Consider the following 24,753-nt stretch of genomic DNA (forward strand, 5'->3'; position numbering starts at 1 on the left):
TTTTTGTTCTTTTTGCTTTAATATATAGTTTCTAGATAAAATAAAGCGCTATCTTAAAAAAGTTTATTACAATTATAGCTTATCATTATATGAGCCGCGCCATGAGATAACCAACACAGTGGCTTTGCGACCAGCATGGATCCAGACCAGACTGCGCATCCAAGCTGTTCGCTTTCAAAGCCTAATGCAATTAGAGAAACCGTTAGCGAACAGCATGGATCCTGACCAGACTGCGCGGATGCGCAGGATGGTCTGGATCCATGCTGATAACAAACCCACTATGTTGGTTTTCTCATGGCGCGGCTCATATGTATCAGTCAGGAAAATATCAAAACCAAACCTGGTCTACTTTCATAGATTTTTGAAATTACCTGCCCCTACCCCGTTGTAAAACTTACGTCAATTTTAGGCAAATACCAGCCAAAAATAAGGGTGAAATTTTTTTTTCTCGCAAAAAGCAGAATCTATTTGGTTAAATGGTACATTATTACCCATATTTTAATTATTTAGAATTAATTTTTGGCAAAACTTTTGTTAGAAAACAATATTCAAAGAAACATTTTTCAAAATGGCGGATATCCTGAAAAAACAAACAAACGCTCGTACATCCTTAAGGAATGACAGCTTGAAAAATAAGTAAAAGGCAAGAAATGTTTTAGTAAATGCAAAATAGAAAAATACATAAAATTTGGCTGGATGACGTCAAATGACGTTGCCACGAGAAGTAGCATTTACTTATCAATTATCCACAGAAAATATGACTTTGACATATCAACTAAATATTCCCTAATCTACATTTTATAACAGTTCCATTGATTTTTAATGATACAGAAATATATGACACCGCTCCCCGGGTATTAACTGGACACCCCTCGTATTATTTCATTTAAAAAAGTATAGATAATCAAAGACCGTTAAATGCACCTATGAAAACATCGTCAGTTATCTGTGCATTACCAATAAATTATATAATATTTCGCTTGTAAATTCAATTTCAGTCTATACATGTATAAACGGAAAAAACGACAAAAAATGACTGGACTTCATAATTCACGAATGGATATAAACAGTACAGAGCAGAAATAAACAATAAAATTATATATTCATAATTCACGAATGGATATAAACAGTACAGAGCAGAAATAAAACAATAAAATTTCTGTTCTGTTCAATAAATTATATATTGATAATTATGCAATATATATTTAAGTTTAAATGAAAAAAGTTTAAACTTTGTAGATTAATATTCTTTATACGAATTCTCATACTCTTACCTAATTCCAAGAAAAATCCAAAATTCTTGAATACGGTTTCTTTTTTTTTCTTAAGAGTTGAAAATTACAAGTTAAAATACCAGGTATAACTAGGTGAGGATTGGAATAGTCTATACCGCTACTATCTAATACACTTATGCACTTCTTTGGACACGAGGTCAATATCAGAAAATAAACATGTTTAATATGGACATTTTCAAGCATACTGTCGTACGACCATCTATTTAGCTGTAAAATTGAAATCATTTTCTTTTTTATTTTAATTCCTTTATGGGTTACTTACGTTTTACATAAACTACAATAATGTTGGCAAATGTATAATCATTGAAAGAGTAAAATTACTGCGAAGTTAAAAGAAAATATTAACACATTTTCCATATATATAACACAACATGGTGCAGTATTTAAAAAATCCTTTCCATTGATTATTGCCATTACGGATGCCACTTGATTGCTGGATTAATAAACTGGTTACAATTGTCCTCATTGCAACAAAACTCGCAGTCGAACCTGCTGGTGTACAAGTAAGTCTGGTCAAAACTGGTGCATTTATCATCTGTCGAATATTTCTCAAACCATCCTGTCTGGCATTCTTTTCTTGTTCCGCATCTATTAAAAGAACATATATGAAAACTCATATTTGAGATGTAATTCGTTATTCGTCGCCCGGATTCCACAATGTTCTAACTAAACTTCAAAAATAGAGTAACGCATATCATTAGAAAAGTTTTGCAGAGATCTATACAACGATATCACTAAGCACATTCTAACCGTTAGTTAATCAAATGAGTATTTTATAATTCAGTACAGTTCCAGTAGACAGAACATAAACTTTTCTGGAAATGAAAATTTGATCATTAACCTCTAAATGTGACATTGACCTTGTTACCTGACATGTGCGCTCTGCATGTTGTCTTGATGAGGTAAATGTTTTTAGTTTTAAGAAAATCTTCAAAGTGCTTTTGACACGAAGTTGAGCTATATGACCTTCGAACTTTAAGTGTGACCTTGACCTTGGACGAAGTAGCTTGGATTCTGTGCTCAGCACATTACTAACTGATACCAGTTTGATGAAATTCTTCCTGCGGTTATGAAGAGCTGACACAAACTAGAAACAGACTGACAGACATGCGTGACTCCAACATTGCCGCCATATATGTTGTATCTTGGAGCATAATAAAGAAAACATTTGTTTAATCCTTACCATGCTGGGCACATTTGATTCGGCCTTTGCGATCAGTGTGGATCGTGATCAGCCTGCACATCCGTGCAGTCTAATCATGATCTGCACTGTTCGCCATTCGGTCAGTATCTTTTTGGTAAGCATACATTTTAACAGTTAATGGTACTGTCCAAATTGAAAGATGGACAAGTTCATTATAGAAATTTAGCAGGAAAGGGTTAAAAAAATCTGTTACAAAGTTGGTGAATCAATTAGCTACCCAGTTCAACTGATTATAATAAACATGTGGAAAATTCTGAATATTAGTTGTAGCCGTCAGTACAACTTTATGAGGCAAATGTACAAAAATAGTCTCAGCCTTTTAAGACTCAAAAATAATAATCATCAGTGGTTTATTCACCATGACATTCTGAGCAAGAATAAAATTTAGAAATATGTTCATGACTGTTCGTTTCACTTCCATTCAGTTATTTCGTATAACATTATTTGTAATGTAAACAGATGAAGAACTGAGGCTAACACTCTCTGGGTTGACGTTACTTAGATGTCATTTTCATAAAAGTGTATTTTCAAAATTAAAAAAGAACTTAAATCAATACATATGTCCTAAATATTTAAAGTAAAATTGCAAACAATGTCTAACTGGCTTTCAAAGTAAAGAATACTGCCAACTTTGGCTTCTTAAAATCTTTATTGTATATTAAACATGTACGTGTTCAATGGATGGACTAGTAATAAAGCTTTTATGTCAATAAAGGAGAAAAGTCCGTATGTTGGACTCATGGAAAGGCATTGATTCCCTTTCTATCTGTTTCTCCTTGGTTATTCCTCCGGGGCGTTTGAGCCATTATTATTATAGGTAAAAATCATCATCGAAATCTATAGCTTTCTATTAATTTTATAGATATAAATTTATAAAACAAAAGCACCTAGGAATTTGTTCAGGTTTAGTGAGTGGCCCGTAGTAAATAGGGATTAGTTTAGGATAGTTGTTCTTGATTGTCGTTAGAGTTATTACACGATTTTTTATGACAAAACACGAAATCCATAAAAAAGTAACCTAAATTAATAGCAGAACTGACTTTTAATCTGTTGTGGAGATAGTCCCTGAAATATTTAAAGTTAGAAAAGTGTGGCAAAAAGCAGAAAATCAAAAAGTCCCTCAAATTAACAAAATAGTTTTTTTAACATAATTTACATTTTGTATTAAATTTGTTTGTTTACTGATTGGAAATAACGATATCTCTTGCCAAATGTAGGCATTTATCAGGTACTGCCTATGTACCAGTAATGTTGGAGTCAAAGGGATATCATACAATGATAACAAAAAAGATTAAATAAATGACATTTATCTTAATGTAATATTAGCTTCCGTCCGCAGCTGGACAAATGGAAATTATCCAATTCAGTGTGTACTGAGGCAGATGTTTATGAACTTATTATACTCTCATTAACAAAGTTTAAGGGAGTTTGCAGGAGTCACTGTGTCGGTGCAGCCGTGAATTTATCTGAAGTATAGATGGATCGAGCTGATGTTTGGTACACAGGTTTGTAATCATAAGATACAGTCGCCGGATCGAGGTTGATTTTCGTTACAATCAGCTACGTTATGGCTACTTGTGTATAATATGCAAAAGTGTCGATATCCGTGCGATAACTTTTTGAAAGGATAAATGGACTAAAATTATATTTGATACGCAGATATATGGCTATAAAATACAGACAAACTTTTAACGCAGTTCTTGCTCGTCTTTACTTACAATTTTGTGGTCCGATAAATGACTCATGAACAATTTCGAACTCATTTTAAATAAGACATCAGGTCTGTGAAACCTGCATAATCAACGATTCTGATAAAACTTACAAGTGACTGGTAAACCACCGTGTTTATGAAAATTGCACTAACAATGACTGCGACAACACATACAAATGACAAGTAAAAACACTAGGAATATTAACAGTGCAGTAACAATGTTTGCAGCAACACGTACTCCTGACAGGTACGGACTACGGACGCTGCAGTAAACATGATCGCAACAAAACATACAAAGGACTGGTAAAACACTATGACGATCAAAGCTGCAGTAGCAATCATGGCAACACAAACAAATGACAAATGAAACACTAAGAATCTGGACGATGCAGTAACAGTAATTGCGACAACACATGAAAATGGCCGGTAAAACACTATGACGATGAAAGCTGCAGTAACAGTCACTGCGACAACACAAACAAATAATAAATGAAACACTACGAATATGGACACTGCAGTTACAATAATTGCGACGACAGATGCAAATGGCTGGTAAAACATTATGACGGTGAAAGCTGCAGCAGCAATTATAGTGACAACACATACAAATGGCGGGTAAAAAACACTAGGACTATAAAAGCTGCATCTTCAATGATTGCGACAACGCCTAAATGACGTGTAAAAAGCATTATGACAGTGAAAGCTGCAGGAGCAATAATTGCAACAGCACATAAATGACGGATTAAATACCAGGGTAATGAAAGCCACAAAAGCACTGATTGCAAAAACGCATACAAATGAAACCCCCAAACAATGACTGGTTTTGACTAAATGATACATACCTCATATCAACGATTCTGGATGCATTCTTGAAGTTGCTCAAAGAGTTGATACAAAACTGCTTTTCTAGCGGGCAATCTGCAGGAAAATTTAGTTTCTCACAGATGACGGGAGGTCCTTGGCAAGTGAAACATGACCCTGTAACAGAAATGAATAAGAGAATTTGAAGTAAGAGTAATATATGTTCATTTGTAAAGCTTTCGACCTGTTTGGATGTTAGCTGTCAAATTTTAAGCTATAAAGTCGTTTTCATGAAAAAACATATTATAATATCCATAACTTCAAACGTTCCCCTGCCCTTAACTGTTTTTATTTTTGACTTACTCGGAGTTGTTGGTAAGGCGATTGTGGTCGTAGTCGATGGTGTTGTGGTCGCGCGAGTTGTAGTTGTTGGAGTTGTTGTCGTTGAGGTGGAGATTGTGGTAGCTAAAATGACAAAGAATGTATAATGTTATAAAATCGTATTTACCATAAGTTCTCCATGTAAATTGACCACCAATTCAATGTACACGCTTGAACTATCATCAAAATACTTAGATGCCACCCAAAACGGAAAAATGTCTGAAATACGTCTATTTTTTCTGGAAAATCTTTCGGGCATTCTGCAGGAAAATTTAGTTTTTCACAGATGACGGGAGGTCCTTGGCAAAGGAAACATGACCCTGTATCAAAAAAAAGATAAGAGAATTGAAGTAAAAATATTATACAAGTACTGTTTGTAAAACATGTATGCCCCAATGTTAAGTTGTCCCATTTTCAGTCCAGTTAACACTCAGACCTTGACCTAATAACCCCTAATGCAATAGGGGTCATCAACTTAATAAGACCAATAGTGCTATCACGTTCAAAGATACCTGTTTATATAGTTCTGAAGTTATTGAGTGGAAACAGTTTTCTAAGTTCAGGCCTCTTGGACCTTGACCTTTGACTTACTGACCCCAAAAACTGATTTTCTGAAAAAATATCGAATAATCAAGGCAGTTGATTATTCGGACGCGATTCGGCAACTGGCTCTCTTAAATATTTTTGCAACACTTATCTATATATTGATATTATTGATTATGTATGGTTTTATAAAAATAAATCCCCAGAGAACATGATTTCTTTCTTTATGATTGTTTTCCTGGTTATGTATCACACTAGATGTGTGTCTATAGGACACAGGTAACCGCCCCCGCCCCCCTCTCCTGTCAATGTACATGGTTTCATGACTCTATGTGAAATATTTATAAAAAATATATGCCGCACAAAATTTTAAGCATTTTATGTGTCTTTTTCGCAAAGTGAAGAACCATAAGTCTGACCTAGCTGAGTAAAATCCAAAAAGAGAACACCCGGTGCACAACTTACATGCTATATAACAATTTTCTAATGTTTAATGACTCTATGTCAAGTACATTTTAAGATACATGCAACACAGACTTTTATTTTTTGACTAAATCAAGTTTCATAACTCTTGCAATGTGAAACAAAAACCTCATGTGCAGAAATTTACATGCTGAATGACATTCACATTTATATGATTTTATGACTCCAGTTGAGATTTTTTTCAGATATATGCAAGGCAAACGTTTAAGCACTTTATGTGTATTGTTCACTAAGTCAAGGACCACAGCTCTTATCTGGCTGAGTGAAATCCCAAACTGAACACCAGGTGAGCAACTTCACATGCTATATAACAATGTCTTAATGTTTTATCAGTCTAAGTCAAATACATGTGACACAAACTTGTGTGCCCTTTATGCATATTTTTGACAATCAAGGGCCAACTCTGATCTGACTGATAGAAATCCAACACAAAATCCCAAATGCACAACTTCACATGCTGAATAATAATCCTATGATGTTTCATGACCTTGGGTCAAATACTTTTTGAGATATGTACGACATACACTTTCATCCCGTTAGTCAAGGATCATGACTCTGGTCTGGCGAAATGATATGTTTAACGATAAAAATTTACATATTTTTGACTAAGTCAATGGCCTGACTGTGCGGGATCCCAATTAAAACCCCCGGTGCACAACTTCACGTGCTGAATTACAATCCAGAGGTTAGATGGTCAAATACTTACTAAGATTTGCACGACAAAAATTCAGACGGACAGACGGAAGGACAAGGGTAAGTCTAAGTGCCACTCCAAAGTCATTTGGAGGCACAAAATGCAGATCTAAATGATCTGGTTCAATTTTTTAATTTGAACCAAAAAATCAATCACCTAATTAGCTATAACTACATTAAACAATGGAAAACTATATATGGCCCTACAGTGTTGTTATATCTTACTTGTCTGTTTGTTTATCTATGTAAGTTAGTAATGTGTGTGTGTGTGTGTGTGTGTGTGTGTGCGCGCGCGTGTGTGCGTGTGTGTGCGTGTGTGTGTGTGTACGTGTGTGTGTGTGTTAATCAAATAACATACCTGGACAACGCACAGTATTGCAATCCCGTGTATCTGTTATGTTGCCGAAGCACTGGGCTCCATGAGGTGCCGATTCGTCAAACAGACAGGTTCTATTTCGAACCTTCGTCCCGCCGGCACAGGACACTGTACACTTGGTAAAGTTACTCCAGTCTGACCAATGTCCATTGACTGAAAGTGAATAAATCTTAACTTTTTTAGGAGTTATTAAGACAAAACGCTCGACTATTATTATTAGTAGTAAGCAAAAACGTTGCCACTCAAAAGTTGAAATAATGAAAATAATAATAGAGTTGTTGGACCTGAAACCTGATCATAACAGTGCGTAAGTATCTGAAGTATAGCTTACATATAAAACTTAACCAAAGATAACAAAAATTGTTGCAGCCCAAACGGCAAGAATGGCAAGCTCATTATTTGTTGATACAAGGCCTAAATGTACAGTGGTATCCTTAGGACATGCATTTCTTTTTAAAGATTAAATTATCTCGTCAGCACGACATTTTATCTCAAGCGCTCGACATCTTATTTCGTAAGCACGACATCTTACCTCGTACGCACGACACCTTATCTCGAGCTCTCGACATCTTATCTCGAGAGCACGACATCTTTTCTCTAGCGTTCAGCATCTTATTTCGTGCGAACGACATTTTATCTCGAGCGCACGACATCTTATTTCAACGCACGACATATTATGTCGAGGGCACGACATCTTATCTCGAGCGCACGACAACTTATCTCGTGCGCAACACATCTTTTTCCAAGCGCACGACATCTTATCTCGAGCGCACGACATCTTTTCTCGAGCGCTCGACATCTTATCTATATATATTAAGGTCCATCGTGTTTATTCAGATCATCAGTAAAATCATACGACTGCTACCGTTTTTGCTTTTGTTTCGTTTATACTTATAGCCGTTTCACGGGTTTGTAATTTAAAAACACAAATTGATTTTAAAAAGGCAGCAAAGATTGAGTGATATGGTCCGAGAGCTCACGGACTTTTATTGCAACAATTGAGGCCAAAAGAAGTTTATACATTTTTGGAAACAATATTTCATATCCTCCATGAAAACCCATTTCTTAAGTGTCAAAGCCGTGCCTATCTATATTTTGTTCATTTATGTTTGTGATAGAGGAGGTAAAACTCACTTGTAAAAATTTAGGGGGTAGGGTAAAGTTTACGTCTACTAGTTTTTTCAATGTTTAATTACAGTAGCTATTTGATTGTCAGTAAATGTATATATGTCAACCAATGTCAGCAAGAAGAAATTCATCAAAAAGGAATGAAGGGCAAACTTGATATTTAAGGTCAAAGGTCAAATTTATGTACAAATCACAAAAATTGGTATATTTGAAATTTATTTTTATTCTTAAAAATTAGTTTGTTATCATAAGTCACTCAGTTTTATATATGTAATGTATTTATATCAGTCAAAGTCAGAAATGCAAATCTTATTGCGAAACGTCAAGGTCAACCCTGATAATTGAAGGTCAAAGTTCATTTTCATGCAAAAATATGAAAAATGTTACATTTACTTTTTCTAACGTTTTTAATATGTATTCACATTGTTAGTCACTAAAGTTAATTCGTTTTAGTGTCTGTATGTCAGGCAAAGTCAGCAGTGCAAAGTTTACCCCAAAACTGCCAAGGATAAAGCTTATATCAAAGGTCAAAGGTCAAATTTGTGTGAAAAAATGCATGAATAGTTTCCTTTTTGAAATATAACAGCTATTTCTGATCATTATTTGTAATTGCTCGTGATTTATTTTAATGTATATATGTCCCATAATGTCAGTAATAAAGATATCGTCTAAAATCAGACAAATTCAAATGTGATATTAAGGGTCAAAGGTCATTTTCAAGAAAAAGAATGAAAAAATAGCTCTTTAACTTTTCTTCTTGTTACATATATTTTGTCGATATTAATCAACAATATCAGTTCATTTTAATGTATAAAAAGTAAGCGATGTCTGGTATGCACATATTATTGCAAAATATTCAAGGCCAATCATAATTTCAAAGGTCAAAGGTCAAGAAAGTGAGTAAAATGTTGCAATAATATCACCTGTTTGTAATAATTTTTATTGTTTAAAAATATTTGATTTGTCATTTTAGTAACTGATCGTTGTTCATTTTACTGTATATATGTCAGACGATGTCATGGAAGAGAAAATAAGTCAAGGTCGAACCTGGTATTAAAGGTCAGGGGTCATTTTTTGTGTAAAAGATCAAATTTACCATACTTACTCATTACTTTGTTAAAAAAAAGCGCTTGTTAGAATTTTCTGTTAGCAATTTATTTTAATGTTTACATGTCAAGCAAGGTAAGGAATGTAGGTCTTATCCAAATAAGACAAAGCCAAACCTATTATCAAAACTCAAAGGTCAAATTTGCGTGAAAATTAGCCAAAAAATCCCGGGGCAATGAGACAACTCCAATAAAATAAATGGAAAAGACAGCCAACCCTGAGCCATAAGAGACAAGACGAGAGTACAAAGCTTTTGTGCATACAGAGAAGGCAAAGAGACAGCCACTCCACTCAAAACACAAGAGCAGAACCAAGGACAGACTGAAAAGACAGAGTCTTAACCATATCGTCAAAGAACTACAAAAAGGGAAAGCAGCAGCACTGGACACAGTGGCAGAGCCGCTCGAGCCCAATTAATGGATTCCCAGACAATGTGCTCCTAAGATCAGATTGGAGGTGCCAGGAGTAGAAGAAAAGGGAAAGCAACATCAGGCTTACCAACAATCTCTTACGCTAGAAATGATCAATAACCGCTATCCAGCACACTCTTGGATCCAAGCATATACCGATGGATCAGTGGAAAAGGCAGTTCAGAAAGCTGGGAGTGGTGCCTATATCAAATTTTCAGACAGCTCCTCCTTTATACTCTCTCATCCAGTCGGCAAGAGATGCTCCAACAACAGATCCAGATACAAGCCCTCACATCAGCGACACACGAACTGTATGAGCGAGGAGCAAGAGATGCTCCAACAACAGATCCAGATACAAGCCCTCACATCGGCGACACACGAACTGTATGAGCGAGGAGAAAAGGGACAATATATTCCTTACAGACCCCAAGTCACCTCTTCAGGCTCTCTCAGCAGTTCCATCAGACAACTTAATCAGACAGCTGTTGAAAAACATCAATCTCCTGCCTGAGAGCAACAATGTAGCATTTCGATGGATTCCTGCACATGTGGACATAGCTAGAAATGAAGCTGCCCACAAACTTGCAAAGACAGCAACCAGGAAACTACAGCCCCAACCTCCAACTTCATACAGAGAAGCTCAGACTCTATGGAAGAACAGCTTTGCGTCAGACTGGAATAACATAAATGGAGGTTACCTGCCAAATCAGGACTGTCTACACAAGCTGAACAGCCAATTAACTGCCTTCCGTCTGCGCACTGAAGACTGTGGCCTGAGAAAACATACGAAGAAGCTGGGAGTTGCAGAGAAAGCTAAATGTCAGTGCGGATCAGAGGAACAAACACCGTTTCACATTTTGCAGATCTGTTCCTTTCTGGAAGAAGCACGCCAGAAAGTTTGGCCAACAGACATCCCGTTTGAGACCAAGCCGTGGAGTGATGCCAGCGACCTGCAGAATACGGTGCAGTTCATTGCCGCATCTAATCATAAGATATAAAACGGCCATAAGAAGATGGAAGGCAGTAAGGAAGTAAGTAAGTAAAGGCTAACATTAAAATGAATTAACATCAAGTTATAACAAGATATGTTTGAATAAAGAAATGAAATAACAGTGTTATCTTTTGAGTTTATTACCCAAAACTGAATTTTAAACTTTAACATCAGGGCTGATCTAGACTCATGACTTATGATCTCTTCATTGTTGACATTGACCCATATATATATATACATGCATGAAACTTCAAGGAATAACCATAAGATATTAATAATGACAAAATACATTTAAACAATGAAATGTATTGCATAAATGCTTTTTTTGCTATCTTTCACACAAATTTCACCTTTTACCTTTGATATCCTTTACCAATCACTGTTTTTGAAATTAGATCTGCATTGCTGACACTGATTTACAAATAAACATAAGACAAAATAATTTTCAATGAACAAAATGACAAGATAATTTGTAACGAAGAAGAAATTAAAAATGCTGTATTTTGAATTTTTACATGAAAATGACCTTTGACCTTAAATGTCAGGTTTGACCTTGACTTATTTTTCATTATTATTTCAACAGTAATATTGTCAGTTGTATATACTTTAAAATGAATACTGATCAGTTTTACTAGTACTGACAAAAATAACCTACACAATAAAGAAAAATCATTGCAAAATTCTTGTTATTTTGCGAATTCTTACACAAATTTGACCTTTGACCTTTGATAATAGGTTTTCCTTTGACTTATAAGAATAAGACCTACATTGCTGACCTTGCTTGTCATGTATACATTAAAATAAATTGCTAACAGTGAATTATAACAACAATTTATTTTTCATCAAAGTAATGAGTAAGTATGGTAAATTTTGTGATTTTTTATACAAAAGTGACACCTGACCTCCAATACCAGGTTTGACCTTGACTTATTTTCTCTTCCATGACATCGTCTGACATATATACAGTAAAATGAACAACGATCAGTTACTAAAATGACAAAACAAATACCTTTAAACAATAAAAATTATTACAAACAGGTGATATTATTGCAACATTTTACTCTCTTTTTTGACCTTTGACCTTTGAGATTATGGTTGACCTTGAATGTTTTGAAATAATATGTGCATACCAGACATCGCCTAACATTTATACATTAAAATGAACTGATATCGTTGAATTATATCGACGAAATATTATCAACAAGAAGAAATGTTAAAGAGCCATTTTTTCATTCTTTTACATGAAAAAGACCTTTGACCCTTAATATCACATTTGAACTTGTCTGATTTCAGACGATATCTTTATTACTGACATTGTGGGACATATATACATTAAAATAAATCACGAGCAATTACTAATAATGATTAGAAATAGCATTTATATGTCGAACAGGAAGCTATTCATGCATTTTTCACACAAATTTGACCTTTGACCTTTCATATAAGCCTTACCCTTGGCAATTTTGGGGTTACATCTGCACTGCTGACTTTGCCTGGCATACAGACATTTAAACAAACTAACTTCAGTCGCTAATAATGTGAAAACATATTAAACAGATTAAAAACGTAAAGGTAACATTTTTCACATTTTTGCATGAAAATGAACTTTGACCTTCAATTATCAGGGTTGACTTTGACGTTTTGCAATAAGATTTGCATTTCTTACTTTGGCTGATATATACACATTACATAAGTAAAACTAAGTGACTTATGATAACAAACTAATTTTTAAGAATAAAAATAAATTTCAAATATGCCAATTTTTGTGATTTGTACATAAATTTGACCTTTGACCTTAAATATCAAGTTTGCCCTTCATTCCTTTTTAATGAATTTCGTTTTGCTGACATTGGTTGACATATATACATTTACTGACAATAAGATAATTACTATAATTAAATAGTGAAAAAACTGGTAGTCATAAACTTTACCCTACCCCCTAAATTTTAACAAGTGAGTTTTACCTCCCCTATCACAAACATAAGTGAACAAAACATAGATAGGCACGGCTTTGACACTTAAGAAATGGGTTTTCATGGAGGATAAGAAATATTGTTTCCAAAAATGTATAAATTTCTTTTGGCCTCAATTGTTGCAATAAAAGTCCGTGAGCTCTCGGACCAATAACGCAAAGGAATAAATTTAAGTCCCTGACAAAATAAAGATTAAGTATGTAGGCTTCACACATATATCAAAGAATATTCCCGTTTCCCCTTAATGCATGTATGCAATTTTATAATTTTTCTGAAAATGTGTGAATGGATACTATCAGTTGAACAGCAATTTGTTGCTATTCTTACATGCAGTAAGCATCATTTAATTATGTTTGTTTAATTTTTAAGATAGGATGACCAATTATGTACACTGCTTTTTCAAATGATGTGATAAACTTGTACTTGTGGGAAGTTAAAATAATATCTGATTAGGAGGGACCCTAATTATCTAGTTGTCCGTATGTTTTTTTTGATGACATAAATGCACACAAAGGGCCCTAATATATAAAGAGAAGATATCGTGCGCTCGAGAAAAGATGCTGTGCACACGAAATAAGATGTCGATCGCTCGAGATAAGATGTCGTAGGCACGAGATAAGATATCGAGCGCTCGAGATAAGATGGCGTGCGCACGAGATAAGATGTCGATCGTTCGAGATAAGATGTCGTGCACTAGAGAAAAGATGTCAAGCGCTCTTGATAAGATGTCGTGCGCACGAGATAAGATGTCGTGAGCATGAGATAAGATGTCGAGCGCTCGAGATAAGATGTCGTGCCTACGAGATAAGATGTCGTTTGCACAAGATAAGATGTCGAGCGCTCGATAAAGATGTCGTTTGCACGAGATAAGATGTCGAGCGCTCAAGATAAGAGTTCGTGCGCTCGAGATAATTTAATCTTAAAATAATAAATGCATGTCCTAAAAATACCACCGTATAAATGTCCGTCAGTGGCGCGTTAAAAATCTCGCCTATTCTCCGTGTTGCTTCGTGGCCCCGGACAAAGCAAAAAAGCGACAATCCGCCATTACCAGAAATCTCGCCTCTCGCTATCTCGCCTTCCCTTCAGCGCATGCGCTGTATATAATAAACATTCGTCTTGGGATAATTTTAACCGGAGTATCCAGGTATTAACATCGGACATGTCCCACGCCTAATATGGAAACGCGCCAAAAGAAAAAAATCTCGCCTTTTGTCTTTGTCGCCTTCATGTAGCGCATGCGTGTACCATTTTTATGAGATGTGACAGTGCATACTTCCTGCAATTGTCACATATCATAAGAATGGTGTACACAGTCGCAAAGCAAAAAGGCGATATTTTTCTTTTGGCGCGTTGTTGCATTTTCGCTTTGTCCCGGGCGACAAGACAACAAAGCGAAATAGCGAGATAAAAAATCACTTTTTTGTTCTTTGTAGAGACTGTATGTCATAAAATTGGGTTTTAATTTTTCGCATTATTTTTTTGCCGAGTAAAAACCTTTCATATTTTCATCATTTTTTCTTGATCATTGGTAATACATAATGAATAATACAAATTATATATAAAGTTTGGGTTATATACTCAGTTAACATAAATAGCTATAATTGACCAGCATAAAAACATAAGATGGCTACATTCAGCTTATACATATGTACATGCATTTGTGACAACATAAACTAGAACTGTCACAGGAGTGACGAATCATACCCCCATAATATCGCCTTGTCACAGAAGTATGGTAAATTTTAAGTTGGAAAGAGGTCGGAACTACGTTAAAAAGGTTGTGGTTTGTAGCCAAAGTCGAAACCGACCTGTATTTTATGATGTTACACCTGTGTACAAAAGTTACGTACTGAAATGTACTCTAAATCTATCATGCCGTCATCACTGAATCTATGGAATGAACTCGATAACAGTATCCGTGAATCACCGACACTTGCTTCTTTTAAAACCCAGTTAAAAATATGTTCAAACCACCAGACGTACCTTAATATTTTTATACGGAGAAAGATTAAATTCAGTTCATCACGCACGCATGAGAAATAGGTGCAGCAACTTGAATTTAGAACTTTTACAAACCATATCAGAGATGATGGAATTGAAGATACAGAACATTTCTTTTTAAATGTATCCGATTCCGAAATGCAAGACTACAACTCTTTCAAAGTACTCGCTCTTTCCATCCATTAAGCCTACGCAATTTTTTTGGTGCGGATAATTTGACTGACTTACAAAATGAAAAGATCTTTAATTACGTACTGGTATACATAAAAGATACAGGCCGATTCCTTTAACAAGTATAATTATAGCGATCCTGGTCACAAAATACATGTAGTATCTAGTTCAACAAGGTGTCGAGCATCGGGGGCGGGGTGGGGGTTAAATAAATATGCATATTATCATGATATGCTACCTGAAATATTTGGTTTGTCAATATCCAACCGCAACAGCTGTATTATGTGTTAATAAGATCATTTATTGGTTAATTAAGATTCAAAATTGCGGGAATCTTAGGGGATTTAAAATTATTATTGAAGTAATTAAGCTATATTTATAGATTACGTTTTAGAAATTCTGATATTAGATTTTTTCATTCTTAAATATATCAGAAAGTCCATCTTTTTATCGCATTAAATACATCATACCTATCATGTTATTTATTCAGCATCTTATGTATAAATTTTAACACAAATGTGAGACTCGACTGTAAAATATATATTAGAGTCGAGCCTGTATAAAGACAACGGTAATGTATATGTCATACATTTTTTTTCAATATTTCAAATAAAATATTACCCATTTTATTTTTAAAATGATTTTGAAATGTTAAAAAACTGTGGTAATTAGACTCAGTCTGACATTTCAAGTACCGTGTGAAATACACACACCATGTATATCATGATTTCAAAAGTTTAGTCACAGTTATGATTCTGTGTTAGACATTTTCACAAAAAAATAAAAATGTGATCTAGAAGGGATTTTATATTTATATATGTATGTGTGTGCGTGCGCGTCTGCGTGCCGGCGAGCGTTAATCAAAGAACATACCTGGGCAATGCTCAGTATTGCACTCCCGTGTATCTGTTGTGTTGCCGAAGCATTGGGCTCCATGAGGTGCCGTTTTGTCAAACAGGCAGGTTCTATTTCGAACCTTCGTCCCGCCGGCACAGGACACTGTACAGTCGGTAAATTTACTCCAGTCTGACCAATGTCCATTGACTGAAAGTGAACAAATTTTGACTTTTTAGGAGCTATTAAGACAGAAACTCTCGACTGTTCAATACGTTGTCACTCAAAAATTGAAATAGTGAAAAAGATAATAGAGTTTTAAGACCTGTAAACCATGTCTGATCATAACAGTGCGCAAGTATTTGGAGTTGAGATACAGCTTACATATAAAACTTAACCAAAGATTACAAAGATTGTTACAGCCCAAAGGGCAACAGTGGCTAGCTCATTATTTGTTGATACAAGGCCTGAATGACCGTCAGCGGCGCGTTAACGATCTCGCCTATTCTCCAGGTTGCTTCGCGGCCCGGGCCAAAGCAAAAAAACGGCAACCCGCCAATACCAGAAATCTCACCTTTTGGCTATGTCGCCTTCCTGTAGCGCATGCGCTGTATACATAATACATTCGTTTTGGGATAATTTTAACCGGAGTATCCAGGTATTAACATTGGACGCGTCCTACGCCTTTGATGGAAACGCGCCAGAAGAAAAATCTCGCCTTTTGTCCTTGTCGCTTTCATGTAGTGCATGCGCACAACATTTTTATGAGATGTGACACTGCAGAGTTCCTGCAATTGTCACATCTCAAAAGAATGGTGTACACAGTCGCAAAGCAAAAAAGGCGAGATTTTTCTTTGCACCAGGCCCGATGTCGCCTTTCGCTTTGTCCGGGTGACAAGACAATAAAGCGAAATAGCGAGATTTAAAATCACTTTTTTGTGCTTTGCAGAGACTGTATGTCGCTAATTGGGTTTTAGTTTTTAGCATTATTATTTTGCCAAGTAAAAACATTTTCTTATTTTCATATTTTTTCCTTGATCATTGATAATACATAATGAATAATACAAATTATATGTAAGGTTTGAGTCATATATTTAGTCAACATAAAAACCTATAATTGAGCAGCATAAAAACACAAGATGACTACATTCAGCTTATACATATGTACATGCATTTATGACAACATAAACTAGAACTGTCACAAGAGTAACGAAATATACCCCCATAATATCGCCTTGTCACAGAAGTATGGCAAATTTTAAGTTGGAAAGAGGTCATAACTACGTCAAAAAATTTGTGGTTTGTAGCCAAAGTCGAAACTGATCTGTATTTTATAATGTTACACATGTGCACCAAAAATTACGTACTGAAATGTACTCTAACTCTATCATGCCGTCATCACTGAATATATGGAATACATACTTACTTATTTTAAATCCCAGTTAAAAATATGTTCAAACCGACAGACGTACCTAAATATTTTTTTCGGAAAAAGATTATATTCAGTTCATCACGCACGCATGAGAAATAGGTGCAGCAACTTAAATGTTGACCTTTCTACAAACCATCTCAGAGCTGATGGAATTGAAGAAACAGAACATTTCTTTTTTTCAAATGTACGCGATTCCGAAATGCAAGAATACAACTCTTTCAAAATACTCGCTCTTTCCATCCATTAAGCCAACGCAAACCTTTATTTTTGGTGCGTGTAATTTGACTGACTTACAAAATGAAAAGATCTTTAATGACGTACTGGTATACATAAAAAAATACAGGCTGATTCCATTGACAAGAATAATTATAGCGATCCTTGTCACAGAATACTTGTAGTATCTAGTTCAACAAGGTGTCGAGCATCGGGGGCGGGGTGGGGGTTAAATAAATATGCATATTATCATGATATGCTACCTGAAATATTTGGTTTGTCAATATCCAACCGCAACAGCTGTATTATATGTAAATAAGATCATTTATTGGTTAATTAAGATTCAAAATTGCGGGAATCTTAGGGGATTTAAAATTATTATTGAAGTAATTAAGCTATATTTATAGATTACGTTTTAGAAATTCTGATATTAGATTTTTTCATTCTTAAATATATCAGAAAGTCCATCTTTTTATCAAATTAAATACATCATACCTATCATGTTATTTATTCAGCATCTTATGTATAAATTTTAACACAAATGTGAGACTCGACTGTAAAATATATATTAGAGTCGAGCCTGTATAAAGACAACGGTAATGTATATGTCATACATTTTTTTTCAATATTTCAAATAAAATATTACCCATTTTATTTTTAAAATGATTTTGAAATGTTAAAATACTGTGGTAATTAGACTCAGTCTGACATTTCAAGTACCGTGTGAAATACACACACCATGTATATCATGTTTTCAAAAGTTTAGTCACAGTTATGATTCTGTGTTAGACATTTTCACAAAAAAATAAAAATGTGATCTAGAAGGGATTTTATATTTATATATATATGTGTGTGCGTGCGCGTCTGCGTGCCGGCGTGCGTTTATCAAAGATCATACCTGGGCAATGCTCAGTATTGCACTCCCGTGTATCTGTTGTGTTGCCGAAGCATTGGGCTCCATGAGGTGCCGTTTTGTCAAACAGGCAGGTTCTATTTCGAACCTTCGTCCCGCCGGCACAAGACACTGTACAGTCGGTAAATTTACTCCAGTCTGACCAATGTCCATTGACTGAAAGTGAACAAATTTTGACTTTTTAGGAGCTATTAAGACAGAAACTCTCGACTGTTCAATACGTTGTCACTCAAAAATTGAAATAGTGAAAAAGATAATAGAGTTTTAAGACCTGTAACCTGCATGTCTGATCATTACAGTGCGCAAGTATTTGGAGTTGAGATACAGCTTACATATAAAACTTAACCAAAGATTACAAAGATTGTTACAGCCCAAAGGGCAACAGTGGCTAGCTCATTATTTGTTGATACAAGGCCTGAATGACCGTCAGCGGCGCGTTAACGATCTCGCCTATTCTCCAGGTTGCTTCGCGGCCCGGGCCAAAGCAAAAAAAACGGCAACCCGCCAATACCAGAAATCTCACCTTTTGGCTTTGTCGCCTTCCTGTAGCGCATGCGCTGTATACAGTATACATTCGTTTTGGGATAATTTTAACCGGAGTATCCAGGTATTAACATTGGACGCGTCCTACGCCTTTGATGGAAACGCGCCAGAAGAAAAATCTCGCCTTTTGTCCTTGTCGCTTTCATGTAGTGCATGCGCACAACATTTTTATGAGATGTGACACTGCAGAGTTCCTGCAATTGTCACATCTCAAAAGAATGGTGTACACAGTCGCAAAGCAAAAAAGGCGAGATTTTTCTTTGCACCAGGCCCGATGTCGCCTTTCGCTTTGTCCCGGGTGACAAGACAATAAAGCGAAATAGCGAGATTTAAAATCACTTTATTGTGCTTTGCAGAGACTGTATGTCGCTAATTGGGTTTTAGTTTTTAGCATTATTATTTTGCCAAGTAAAAACATTTTCTTATTTTCATATTTTTTCCTTGATCATTGATAATACATAATGAATAATACAAATTATATGTAAGGTTTGAGTCATATATTTAGTCAACATAAAAACCTATAATTGAGCAGCATAAAAACACAAGATGACTACATTCAGCTTATACTTATGTACATGCATTTATGACAACATAAACTAGAACTGTCACAAGAGTAACGAAATATACCCCCATAATATCGCCTTGTCACAGAAGTATGGCAAATTTTAAGTTGGAAAGAGGTCATAACTACGTCAAAAAATTTGTGGTTTGTAGCCAAAGTCGAAACTGATCTGTATTTTATGATGTTACACATGTGCACCAAAAATTACGTACTGAAATGTACTCTAACTCTATCATGCCGTCATCACTGAATATATGGAATACATACTTACTTATTTTAAGTCCCAGTTAAAAATATGTTCAAACCGACAGACGTACCTAAATATTTTTTTCGGAAAAAGATTATATTCAGTTCATCACGCACGCATGAGAAATAGGTGCAGCAACTTAAATGTTGACCTTTCTACAAACCATCTCAGAGCTGATGGAATTGAAGAAACAGAACATTTCTTTTTTTCAAATGTACGCGATTCCGAAATGCAAGAATACAACTCTTTCAAAATACTCGCTCTTTCCAGCCATTAAGCCAACGCAAACCTTTATTTTTGGTGCGTGTAATTTGACTGACTTACAAAATGAAAACAACTTTAATGACGTACTGGTATACATAAAAATACAGGCTGATTCCATTGACAAGAATAATTATAGCGATCCTTGTCACAGAATACTTGTAGTATCTAGTTCAACAAGGTGTCGAGCATCGGGGGCGGGGTGGGGGTTAAATAAATATGCATATTATCATTAAATGTTACCTGAAATATTTGGTTTGTCAATATCCAACCGCAACAGCTGTATTATGTGTAAATAAGATCATTTATTGATTAATTAAGATTCAAAATTGCGGGGATCTTAGGGGATTTAAAATTATTATTGAAGTAATTAAGCTATATTTATAGATTACGTTTTAGAAATTCTGATATTAGATTTTTTCATTCTTAAATATATCAGAAAGTCCATCTTTTTATCAAATTAAATACATCATACCTATCATGTTATTTATTCAGCATCTTATGTATAAATTTTAACACAAATGTGAGACTCGACTGTAAAATATATATTAGAGTCGAGCCTGTATAAACACAACGGTAAAGTATATGTCATACAATTTTTTCCCATTTGATTTTTTAAGTTATTTTGCAATATAAAAATGCTGTGGTAATTAGACTCAGACTGACATTTCAAGTACCGTGTGAAATACACACACCATGTATATCATGATTTCAAAAGTTTAGTCACAGTTATGATTCTGTGTTTGACATTTTCACAAAATATTGAAATTGTAAATATAATCTGGAACGGATTTTATGTGTGCGTGTGTGTGTGTGTATGTGTGTGTGTGTGTATGTGTGTGTGCGTGTGTGTGTGTGTGTGTGTGTTAATCAAAGAACATACCTGGACAACGCACAGTATTACAATCCTGTGTATCTGTTCTGTTGCCGAAGCACTGGGATCCATGAGGTGCCGATTCGTTAAACAGGCAGGTTCGGATTCGAACCTTCGTCCCTCCGGCACAGGACACTGTACACGCGGTAAAGTTACTCCAGTCTGACCAATGTCCATTGACTGAAAGTGAATAAATCTGAACTTTTTAAGGAGTTATTAAGACAAAACACTCGACTAAGCAATTTTTTTTGGTGCGGATAATTTGACCGACTTACAAAATGAAAAAATCTTTAATGACGTACAGGTAAACATCAGGCCGATTCCATTGACAAGAATAATTATAGCGATACTGGTCACAGAATACATGTAGTATCTAGTTCAACAAGGTGTCGAGCATCGGGGGCGGGTGGGGCTGTCGGTCATTTCAGCGGCATTGTAACAAAAGTAAAATCATAGTTTTTGTATAACCGTAGTTTTTTTTTTCTTTCAAAAGTCTGTTTCCATTTTTTTTAATTCTTTTCGTTTGAGTCATTGAAGGATTTTTTCTATGTAATAATTAGATGCTTATAATGTTGGTATAACTTAAAGCCCAACCCAATTGCTATTTTCATACGTTTGTATTTATAGATATGTGTATATCATGTATGTAATGAAGATATGCAATAAAAATGATTAAACTACCAAAAGTTTTTTAAATCTGTCAAACCTTTCATGAGTTATTGTCCGGAAACCGTGAGTGTAACAAACCTGGACAAAGTGTCATTTGACAAACTTTTGATTCACTAGCCTTGCCCTGACAGGGAAAACCAGGCATTGCTACAGGCTGATTGTATGTACAATTTCTTTTTCTAATCATTGAGCCAGTGCTACATGTAACGCTACATATACTCCAGTTTGACCAATCTGACCACATGCCGTCATCTACAAAATAAGTAAAACAAATTGATAAATGAGCCGCGCCATGAGAAAACCAACATAGTGCATTTGCGACCAGCATGGATCAAGATCCGCGCAGTCTGGTCAGAATCCATGCTGTTCGCTTTCAAAGCCTATTGCCTTTAGAGAAACTATTAGCGAACAGCATGGATCCTGGCCAGACTGTGCAGTGCGCAGGCTGGTCTGGAGCCATGCTGGTCGCAAATGCACTATGTTGTTTTTTTTTCATGACGTGGCTTATTTATCTTTTATAATGCAGACTGCTCGGATGCAGAGTCGCAAAGCCACTATGTTGGTTTTCTCATGGCACGGCTCATATTTTTCTCTGCATGTATTTATTCAAAGGAAAGAAATGCATTTTCTTAACTATTTAATTCTTGATCATCATACCTTGATAAAGTCTGACCCCTACCTTTTTCAACAAAAAGCAAATACAGACTGCATATGAACATGACGTATGTTATTTGTCCTTAACATTTTTTTACCAATTGCTCAGGTCAGAATAATTTATATCAGAATTTTTTATGAAACCATGCTACACTTCTAAGATCGTAAAAGAGGTAATAATTATGCTTAAAGTAAAATTTTGATTGACATACTCAATTTCTGTAAGCAACTTTAAGCTAACATGTAGGGACGGGAACCCTAACGTCCATAGACGTCCTGTCTGCAAGATCGTTCTTGTCTTTTAAGTTTTGAAGTGTTTTTCTGTAAAATTTGAACGGTTTTTGTTTGTTTTGTCGTTTTATTGTTTTGTTTTTATATTCTCAAATTTACTAAAGTCATACACCGTCACAGTGAAGGATCTATTCAATGAAATCTATTCATTATATCAGTAGCTAGATCTGGGATTCTGCATTCGGTTAGAGTATTTTTTGCCAGATCGGATCTGACGAGGCGCACAAGCGCCGAGTGTGATTCGACCTTGCAAAATCTACGAGAGCCGAATACTTTTATTAAATACCTCCACCTTTTTAATTGTTGTAGTTGTTATTGAACGAAATCTTCAATGTTTATCAATGTTAAAATGGATTTTAGTGAGGTTATTATGTGCGCTATATATAGAACTGTGTCAGGTAATGCATATTAATGAAAATAGTCCTGGACCATACAGTACAAAAGGTACAATACGGATTTTTTCAGGCCGTTTGTATTTACTTATGGAATACAAGCCATATTTATACGCCAGACAACGTGAAATATTATCTATTACTAAAGTTAACGTTTTGTTCAGGTTTATATAGTATGAAATACAAGCCATATATATACGTCAGACAACATGGAAAATAATCTATTACTAAAGATAACGTTTTGTTCAGGTTTATATAGTATGAAATACAAGCCATATTTATACGTCAGACAACATGGAAAATAATCTATTACTAAAGATAACGTTTTGTTCAGGTTTATATAGTATGAAATACAAGCCATATTTATACGTCAGACAACATGGAAAATAATCTATTATTAAAAGATAACTTTTGTTCAGGTTTATATAGACATAAAGAAAACATATTACTAGGACATGTTCCAACAAGGCTTTTAAGATGATTCCATGGTAGATTATAGCAAAGTTTATTGTCCCCAGTGTCGCAACATTCCTTTGTTTGTTTTTCATACCCGCTTACACATTGTGTAGAACATGCCGCAAACTGTTCCCATGATGTCCAACCTAGAAAAATAAAAATTCTCTTCTATCAAAATACGTTTGCTTATAATTTTATCTATATCACCTAGGATCATGGCTGCAAAGAAACCAAGGGAAAACAACACGACTGCTACAAAATGGATTTTGCAAGGGCTTGTATGTATGCTGATTTATTGTAATATAAAATTAAAGGGGAGTAATTCGCATAATTATATCTTTTAAGACTGTCTTATATCTAATAATTATCTAGTAAAGTTTTAAATTTTGATTAGATTTTCAAGTAGGAAGTAAAACTTAAGAAATATGTTCTTGTGAAATTACTTAACCAGAGGTTATATTTGGGCGACTAAGTCTGGTGATAATTGAATTCCCTAGTTCATCGTTTAGAGTCAGAGGCTTAGAGTTTGAATTGCTAAATTCTATTTTTTCTCCGTCAGTTAACCCTTATCATGCTGACCACGACTGATTTTGCCTATGCGACCAGTGTTGATCTTGATCAGCCTGCACATCCATGCAGTTTGATCAAGATAAGCAATATACGCCATTCAGTTTGTATCTTTTTGGTAAGCACCCCATTTAACAGTACTGTTCAAACAGAAAGATGGACAAGTTCATTATAGAAATTTAGCAGGGTACGGTTAAATTTATTTAATTAGAAAAAGAGCAAGAAGAAGCTGCATGAATATGTACTTTGCGGCTACCGACATCTCCGCAAATTTTCATAACTGTAGAATTGCTATAAACAATTAAGGTAGGTGAAGTGTAGTTTTAGATGATTAAACACCCTGCCTATGCTTATTAACTCACTATTATTTATCATATAGTTTATATAATGACTTGAAATAGCTTGCATAACAATTATTTATTATTACTTTCTTTCAATTTAAAATAAGTTAATCTGCTGAATTTCCATAAAATGAACTTGTCCATCTTTCAATTTGGACAGTACCATTAATTGTTCAAAGGGGTGTTTACCAAAAAGATACTGATCAGACTGCACGGATGTGCAGGCTGCATGA

At 35.0% G+C, this 24,753-nt stretch overlaps 1 protein-coding gene across 2 annotated transcripts in view; it reads right to left on the reverse strand.

Moving 5' to 3' along the window:
* Positions 1-293: 293 nt before the first annotated feature.
* The window catches only part of LOC123530232 (coadhesin-like), a 29,865-nt gene continuing 5,405 nt past the window's right edge, over positions 294-24,753 (reverse strand). Inside the window, exons 4-12 of one of the 2 annotated variants that reach the window (XM_053521875.1) lie at positions 23,606-23,758; positions 21,898-22,071; positions 21,160-21,330; positions 18,649-18,819; positions 16,145-16,315; positions 7,470-7,640; positions 5,375-5,476; positions 5,053-5,188; positions 294-1,883 (exon numbers count right to left, since the gene is read on the reverse strand). In XM_053521875.1, coding sequence (XP_053377850.1) covers positions 1,709-1,883; positions 5,053-5,188; positions 5,375-5,476; positions 7,470-7,640; positions 16,145-16,315; positions 18,649-18,819; positions 21,160-21,330; positions 21,898-22,071; positions 23,606-23,758 — 1,424 coding nt within the window. In that variant the 3' untranslated portion in view covers positions 294-1,708. The remainder of the gene's footprint in view (positions 1,884-5,052; positions 5,189-5,374; positions 5,477-7,469; positions 7,641-16,144; positions 16,316-18,648; positions 18,820-21,159; positions 21,331-21,897; positions 22,072-23,605; positions 23,759-24,753) is intronic. The other variant, XM_053521876.1, reaches the window with a different exon arrangement.

Source organism: Mercenaria mercenaria, chromosome 13 (assembly GCF_021730395.1).
Source record: "Mercenaria mercenaria strain notata chromosome 13, MADL_Memer_1, whole genome shotgun sequence".
NCBI lineage: Eukaryota > Metazoa > Mollusca > Bivalvia > Venerida > Veneridae > Mercenaria > Mercenaria mercenaria.